An 8,953-nucleotide genomic window follows, 5' to 3' on the forward strand; every position below is an offset into this window, starting at 1 on the left:
TATTACTCGTAATATTACACGCAGTATAAGCTCAATGGTTACAAGACATATATAGAATAGTGATAAGTGAATAGATAAAGTGAATAGATAAAGTGAATAGATAAAGTGAATAGATAAAGTGAATGGTTATATTCAAAAGCTAAGAAGAATTGTTAAGGCCACGTGGGGCATATCTCCAATAGTGGTGAAAGAGATATACATTACTTGCGTGGAAAAGATGGTACTCTATGGAGCAGAAGTATGGTTCAAGGAACTACAATACTTGGAATCAAAACTTGAACAGATACAACGAACAGCATTGTTGATTGTCACTAAATGTTATGACAGTGTTTCAGGGCATGCTCTACAGGTTCTTTCCGGCTGCGTGCCCCTTTTCTACAAAGCAAGAAGCATACACAAGATGTTCACCTTGTTTAAACTTAGAATGCCCATTCAAATAGGAACGAGACAAATACAAGCCAACGAGGTTCAAGAAGAAGATCAGGATTTTGACGAACCGTGGAAAATGACAATTCTAAACTACGACAGAAGAGAGGAAATATACACTAACAGATACTCAGCATACACAGATGGATCAAAAACAGACTTTGGGACTGGCCTGGCCTATATCATATTTGAAGCAGAGAACATTTTATATCAAGATAAAATAAAATTGTCAGATAATACTTCAGTTTTTATGGCAGAATTGCTTGCAATAAAGCTGACAATTGAAAAAGCAATTGAGATAGGATTATCTCAAATCGACATCTACAGCGACTCGATGTCAGCCTTAGAAAAATTGAAATCATTAAAGAAGACAGATAATATTATCAAAAATATTAGACAACTGCAAGAAAAGATCAGAATAAGATTACATTGGGTAAAAGCCCATGTAGGCAACCCTCGCAATGATCTTGTAGACAGACTGGCTAAAGAAAGTACAACGAAGACCACCATCGATATTCACTGTAAATATTCAAAGTTCCAGATACGAACTTTATTAAATCGCGATAACATGATCCAGTGGCAAAACCTATGGGACAACTCTACTAAAGGTCGTGCTACATATTACTTATACCCGAAGGTAAGCTGTGGCAGGATTAAAGGCAACTTTTATGTTAACCAGATACTGACCGAACACGGCGCTTTTGGTTATTATCAAGGGTGGAGACACCAGAAAGATGACTCTTGTGTATTTTGTGGTGAAAGGTGTGCAAGAAGAAGACATTACCTGTACGATTGTCGTTACTGGAAAAGTGAAAGAGAGATAATCATACCTCCGGATAAAAGAAATCTAGACATATTAACTCTTTTAAGAAACAAGGAAATTTATGAATTTTACATAGGAGTCATCAGAAAATCAATGGAGATATATCTCGAATATTGGTAGGGAATAGTGAAAAAAAAAAAAAAAAGGGAGGAGAGAACTTTTCCTAACTATATTGCGAATAATGTATGAATACTGAAGTTTGTGTCATTTTGATTTGAGTTTTATATTTTTAAGTTATCCCATGAGATTATGGGCATATATTTCGTATTTATTTTTACAGAGTGAAGTTGTTGTTTTGCATAGTGGATAATCTTTCTTTTCTTTATAAAACCCCAAAAGCTGAGGGGATTGTTATTATTTTTATGTATTTTATTATTTTATTTATTTATTTTTCCTCGCGAACAGGCTGTTCGCTTTGATGGTGTTTTTGTAACCGTATAGAGTCTCGTGTGATCTTTCGTATCTTTAATATTGTTTCCGGCGATTTGTTAATTGGAAGCTCCGGTCCGGAATTATGATCTATATTTTGTCGAAGCCCTGATTTTCATATTCCCCCATTCTTTGTTATTTATTTTTATTTATTTACTTGTTTTGCTTATTATTGTGCAATTGATTTGGATGTAATTATACTTTTATTCGTTGTTTTTTGATATAGAGTTGAAGTAAACGGAAAGGGGGGGGGGAATGGAATGGAATAAATGGGAAGCTTAAATAGCCAAAAAATATATATATGTGTATATGTGTGTGTGTATATATATGTGTGTATATGTATATGTATATATATATATTTTTAGACATCTCTGAGAAAATTGGACTCTTTGTGCTGAGAGGGATTGATTGAAATATTGAACTTCAGAACCCGCTGTATGCCTCGAGGGGCGGGACAGCAATATATATGATTGATATATAGAATAGTGTTGCCACTAAAAAAAAGAAAACAACTATCTAATACGCGAATATCGAATTATTTCTCCAGTTTACTTTTTGCTGGTACTCTATACACTCAAACCTGTTTTTGTGCGGTCTTTTTTTGTGCGGTTTATGAAAATTTCAATCAAATTAGAACATAATTGACGAAGTTATCAATAAAAAAAATTAGTAGGTATGATCGGCCATTTAGTTTTTCCGATTTTTGATATTTCATCACATCGTTACGCTAGCACATGGCATCGGCGGAGAAGGTTTTAATACTTTCAGTGAAAATGATGCAGGATGAAACCGTAAGGGATGATGACATCATAAATTACGTAACAGATGTTACTGATGGGCAAGAAGAACCCGATTATATGACAGCAGATAAAATCTATGCAGGACTCCAACTTTGCAGTAAATTAGAAGGTCATTTTCTTGCAACCGATGCCAATTCTGATAGAACTTCAAAATTGCAAAAGGAGCTTCAATCTTGTATATCTGGCTACCGAGACATATACAAGCGTCTAGTGAAACAACAGTCGTCGCAAAAACTGATCACCGACTATTGGGTAACTGAAAAATAGTCGATTCTAAACGAGTGCGAGGTAGGTAGTATCTTCAAGTGACGAAAGTGATTTTGAACCAGTTTACCGCAAGAAAATTCGCGTATTGTCAGACTACGAAGGATAATGGTTATACATTTTGAACAGTTTTGTATGTGTGAAATAAGTACATATGTAAATAAAATATTTAAAAATGTTCGCATGTGTATTTTCTAAATCCGATTCCAAAAGGTTTGGCGAGATTTGGTTTCGTTTAAAAAAAGCAATTTCTAGTTATTTCTTAAGATTTTGAGTTATTTTCTACGTGAGACTTTTTTTATGCGGTCCCTATCCACCGCACAAAAACAGGTTTGAGTGTATTTTTGCATGTCCGCAAATTTTAATATTTTTGCTGGCCCACAGGTTATTTCGCCCATTTATTATTTTTTGCTGGTCGAACAATTATTTGCCCTACATTTTTTTTTCTCTCACACAAGTTATTTGTCATACTGGTCTATTATTTCTGCTATTTGATTTATTTTTACGCAAATTATTTCTCAAACCTATTTATTTTCTGCTGGCTCGCAAATTACTTCTGCCTATTTATTTTTTGCTGGCCCAGAGAAATCATATATATTTATTTTTATCTTTTCTCTTTCCTATTCGTTATTTCCTCTACTTATTTATTACTATCCCCACTTATTATTATTGCTACTTATTTATTATTATTGCTACTTATTTATTATTATTGCTACTTATTTATTATTATTGCTACTTATTTATTATTATTGCTACTTATTTATTATTATTGCTACTTATTTATTATTATTGCTACTTATTTATTATTATTGCTACTTTTTTTATATTATTGCTACTTATTTATTATTTATTCTATTTATTTATTTCTAGTAGACCGCAAATTATTTCCCTATTTATTTATTATTGCTGCTATTTATTTTTTTTATAACTCTAAATTATCTCCCCCATTCATTTACTTTTTGTCGACTCTGGCCTTTAAATTATTTACCCTTTTTTTTGTAATTTTTTTCCTGGACCACAAATTATTTCTCCTATTTATTTATTTTCTGCTTTAATTCTGTAATTTTCAAAGAATTTTATTTCTGCCACTTTTTTATTTTTTCATGGCCCACAAATTTATAGTTCTCTATTTATTATTTCTTTCATTTCTTTTATTTTTTTTTGCTGGCCCACAAAATATTTCTTTCATTTATTTATTTTTTGCTATCCCACCAACTATTTTCCCTATTTATTTATTTTCTGCTTACTAACAAATTATATTTCCTGCCTATTTATTTTTTGCAGGCCCATACAAATTATTTCATTCATTTATATTATTGCTTCTATTTATTCTTTTTTTTTCCGGTTCCAAATTATTTTCCTCTATTTTTTCCCCCTCCTGCCCACAAGTTTTTGGTTCTATTTTTGAATTTTTGCTGTTCTTCAAATTATTTTCTCCCATAACTATTTCCCCTACTTATTATTTCTTTCATTTATTTATTTTTCGCTGGTTCTCAAATTATTTCGCCAAATTTTTTTTCCCACAATTTTTTGCCGCCACGTAATTTATTTCTCCAATATCCGCTGGTTCGAAATTTTTTAACTACTTCCAATGGCCCATCAGCTGTAAAAAAGGTTGAAAAATACGGTTTTAAATCAGTAAAAGTCCATTTTCAAAAAATAAAATTCAAATCAGGAAGCTTATTACGTGAATGAAGATAATAATGATAATAATAGTGAAGAAGACAATAATGGTTTAGCTGCTTGAATGGCGAATCATCAGTATTATTCTATCCTTAAACTATGGAAATCAAATATTTTTTATAAAGATCAATTTTGTTTAGCTAAACTGCTTCAGCCATTTCCCATTATTATTGTAGTTAGTTTAATTTTGTTTCTTACCGAGAAACCTAATGTTTCACTAGGAAAATGCGTTTTTTTCGAGGAAAAAAATTCATTTATTCAGACTTTATGAGATTAAGGAGCACACGATATACCCCCGATAATGATAGACTGCTCGCAATATTTGGAAGCAGAGTAGCTGATTTCACTGCTGGTTGTCCCACTTGGCAGCGATCCATAAAAGAAAAGGTTTAAAATTCTATTCTTTTAGGAATAGATTTAATTTTATTTCCCATAGATTACTTTTTCCCCCGTCAAAGAAACAGAAACGTTTTGTTTTGTTTCAATATATAGTAATAAAAATGAAAGCTACTTAACCCCATCTGGTTGAAAATGGAAAATGATCACTTTAAATTTGATTATTTTTCTCAAATATACTGTATTTTCTCCATAGGGCAATTCGAACGTCAGAGGGAAAACAACGTCGAATGATTAAAGAGCTTCATAAATCATGGTTAAATCTAAGAAAGATAAGTTCTACTTAGCCTATATATACAAACTTAGATTAGAAAACAAGGAATCGTGCGGGATAAAGCAATATATGTATTTAGTTTTTTAATCAAACAACCAGCATTATATATTCTAAAGCAGTGAGTGTTCTTCAACCGCTGGTCTGCGGACGGGTGCAGGTCTGTGAGAATTTCCGGCCGGTCCAGAAACGTTTCAACCAATTTATATAGCCTCTACATAATTTTTGATTAATTTTACACATTATACAGCCTCTATATCTGTTTTTATTTCTCTTAGCTGTTAGCAGGACAGCAAATTATTTCCCTTATTTATGGTTTTTTTAGTTTTTTGTCTGTTCTCAAGTTATTTCCCCTGTTCACAGTCAAATTCGGTTATAACGACATCGAATATTCCACGAAATTTTGTCGTTATAACCATGGTGATGTTACAACTGAGTTTCACATTTTGAAAAAAATTAGACGAAAAATATAATCATGCAATTAGGCTATATACTGTTATTTATATTTCATTATAATTACGGTGATCATATTTGATCGGGAAAAATACGGGAAATTGAGATAATTGATACGTGTCATCGCTGATTCTCACAACCATGTTGCCAATCGTCAGCGAAATCACCAAACATTGCTTATAAACAACACTTGGTGAGAAATACAGTGCTACACCAAGCCTGCTGAAATGTATTTCACGGGAAAAAAAATTTAACACGAGACAAACTCTCTCTCTCTCTCTCTCTCTCTCTCTCTCTCTCGGGAGATGAATATTTACAATCGTATTCATTGTAGAGCAATTTATAAATTGTGCACAAATTACTTTCATCCCCCGATACTGGAGAAAATTAGGAACGAATGTAAGCTTTGGTGAGAAAACGGGACAGTTTTATAATGAAATAGTTGGGAAGGAAAATAAACGGTAATGTTTTGCATACTGGGGGTCATGTCAATGAGGAAGTCGGAGTGTCAAACATAACCTTTTCGGTACAAAAAAAAACGAAAGACGAACATTCTCTGAATGTGATCAGCTCAAAGCTCTTAAGAATTCCTGAAGGAAAATTTGCCGTTATATCCGAGGTGGTTCGTTTTCATCAACGTTATAAGCAAGGTTCATCAATATTATTCTCTATGGGAAACAGTACGTACTGTTAATTATTGACTTTATAGCCGATGCGTCGTTACAACCGATGTCGTTATAACTGAGTTGGGCTGCTTATTTTGTGCCAATCATCAAATTATTTCTGCCGTATATTAACTTTTACACCGTCCTGGAATTTTTTTCCGCTCTTTATATATTTTTCACCAGCCAGAAAATTATTTCTCTCATTTATTTAGTTTTTTATGTTGAGTCGCAATTTATTTTTTCCCATTTATTCATTATTTCTCCTATTTACGGTATTTGTTCTTTGCCCGTCCTCCAATCATTTCTGCCCTTTATTTATTGTTTGCAGCAGGGCCAGTCCTAGAAATTCTGCCGCCTGAGGCACGCCTCGTGCGTGCGTGTGTGTGTGCACGCGCGCGTGCGTGCTGAGCTATTTAGCACATATACCGTATTTCAACGTGTATAAAAACCCTGGGTGTATGGAATCCCCCGTTTTTTTAGGATTAAAACTTGGAAAAAAGCTGAAAAGATGTATCTATAATACTACCCGTGTATGAGAAACCTCTCCTATTTTCGGGCCCCAATTTTTGGCAAAAATGGGGTCCTTTATACAGATTAGAATACGGTATACTATACAGTGCATTGTAATTCAGCATAAAATTTACTAAAAATAATTTGAAGGAAAGGCTTATTCAATCAAGTATCCCAAATGTGCTTTTGCTCATTTTTATGAGAAAACAAAATAGTTAATTAATATTTATTCTCTAAATTCAAAGACCAAATTTATTTTCGAAGACCCAAGAATCACTCTCCTCATTTCCTAGTTTTTGAAACCGTGACTCTCCGCGTTATGTTTCCTTTACCATGAATTAATAAACGCCAGAACTTTGCCACTGAACTTATCCCGTTGCCGAGATCTCTTCCATCCCAGCTTCGTGGCAGAGTATGGAACACTTTATTTTGTGTCAAAAAAAAAACCATACAAAATTTTTACAACATATTTTCCCCGGTACTGCCGCAATTAACACATTTTGTGGTTATTACAGACGAGATGGGGTTGGGAGTTTGAGAAAAGTTTCGGGGTTTCGTTAATGAAATGAATTTTCATTTTTCGGGGTTTCGTTAAATCTCGCTCAACACCTTATTGGTGTTGATCGAGATGACTGGTGAGCCAATGGGTTTCATAACTTGCGAACAAGAAGCCAGCATCAGTTTTATTGGGTTGAGTTCACTCACTCCGCTTAGCACCTTATTTGGTCAGCAACATGAATACGACAATATGAGTAGGCACGTGTGTTGTGGACGTGTGTTTCCTTTACCAGTGGTTCTCAACCTTTGGAAGCCCGCGGCCCATTAGAAGTCTATTTTTTGAGTGGAAAGAGCCCGGTCATAAATACGACTAATTGGAAATGAATGGGGGAAATATGAAATGATTGATCACTCACGGTTTGACTTTTGCCAGGGACCGACGATTGAAAAACACTGGCCTATACACGCGTAGCCTAACTTTTTATTTATACATTGCTGCGAAATGTTCTAGCGAAGTAGCAGCCCCTGAGTTCATACGTTTGGGACCAGAGGCGAACACAGCAGGAGAGAACACCGTTCCATCCCCACAAGACAATCAAAAATTGAAGATATTTTCAAATGTTTTAGTAAAAAACTAAAATATCGTAAGAAAATATCTTTACCCATTTTTGTTAATTTAAAATGCTTTTTGAAGGTTAGTAGCTCAAAATTTCTCTGGCAGATATCCCCTGTGCTCCTCAAACCCAATGTGTCCTTATAAAGGATGATCTTGCGAACGAAAACGCTCGTGACCAGGGTAGAGGCCGGAGAAGTTAGTTCTATCATCAACTCCTTGAATGTTAAATAAAGCACCAGGTGCTGATGAAATTACCAATAAGGCCTTATAGTACCTGCCAGAAGGGTCTAGGTCAATTCGTCGCGATCAACTTGTCGCACGACAATTCGTCGCAATCAATTTGTCGCAGCGTCAATTCGTCGTGCTACAAACTCGTCGCGGTACAAATTTGTCGCAGAGTCAGTTCGTCGCGGTACAAATTTGTCGCAGAGTCAGTTCGTCGCGGTGAAAATTTGTCGCAGACTCATTTCGTCGCGGTACAAATTTGTCGCAGAGTCAGTTCGTCGCGGTACAAATTTGTCGCAGAATCAGTTCGTCGCGGTACGAATTTGTCGCAGAATCAGTTCGTCGCGGTACAAATTTGTCGCAGAGTCAGTACGCCGATCAAATAAATTTTCAAAATTAAATTTTCACCGTATAAGCCGCACTCCCGCTTTCTGGCGGGATCTCCATTTCTCGCAGCGAGGGGCGTTGGGCGAACACACCAAGATGATAAATTACGATAAAATAAATTTTCAAAATTAAATTTTCACCGTATAAGCCGCACTCCCGCTTTCTGGCGGGAACTCCATTTCTCACAGCGAGTGGCGTTGGGCGAACACACCAAGATGATAAATTACGATAAAATAAATTTTCAAAATTAAATTTTCACCGTATAAGCCGCACTCCCGCTTTCTGGCGGGATCTCCATTTCTCGCAGCGAGTGGCGTTGGGCGAACACACCAAGATGATAAATTACGATAAAATAAATTTTCAAAATTAAATTTTCACCGTATAAGCCGCACTCCCGCTTTCTGGCGGGATCTCCATTTCTCGCAGCGAGGGGTGTTGCGGGAACACACCAAGATGATAAATTAGGATCAATGCCCATCCCAAAGCACAATTTGCCTAAGGGGTCAT

At 35.1% G+C, this 8,953-nt stretch overlaps 1 protein-coding gene across 1 annotated transcript; it reads left to right on the forward strand.

The window, feature by feature from the left end:
- Nucleotides 1-217: 217 nt before the first annotated feature.
- Nucleotides 218-1,369, forward strand: LOC149064808 (uncharacterized). Its single transcript, XM_089254629.1, has one exon. It carries the CDS (start codon nt 218-220, stop codon nt 1,367-1,369), a length of 1,152 nt encoding a protein of 383 aa, XP_089110755.1.
- The last annotated feature ends 7,584 nt before the right edge of the window (nt 1,370-8,953 follow it).

Source organism: Pholcus phalangioides, unplaced genomic scaffold (assembly GCF_987345545.1).
Source record: "Pholcus phalangioides strain wild (caught in Gottingen) unplaced genomic scaffold, Ppha-v1.0 ptg000042l_1, whole genome shotgun sequence".
Classification (NCBI taxonomy): domain Eukaryota; kingdom Metazoa; phylum Arthropoda; class Arachnida; order Araneae; family Pholcidae; genus Pholcus; species Pholcus phalangioides.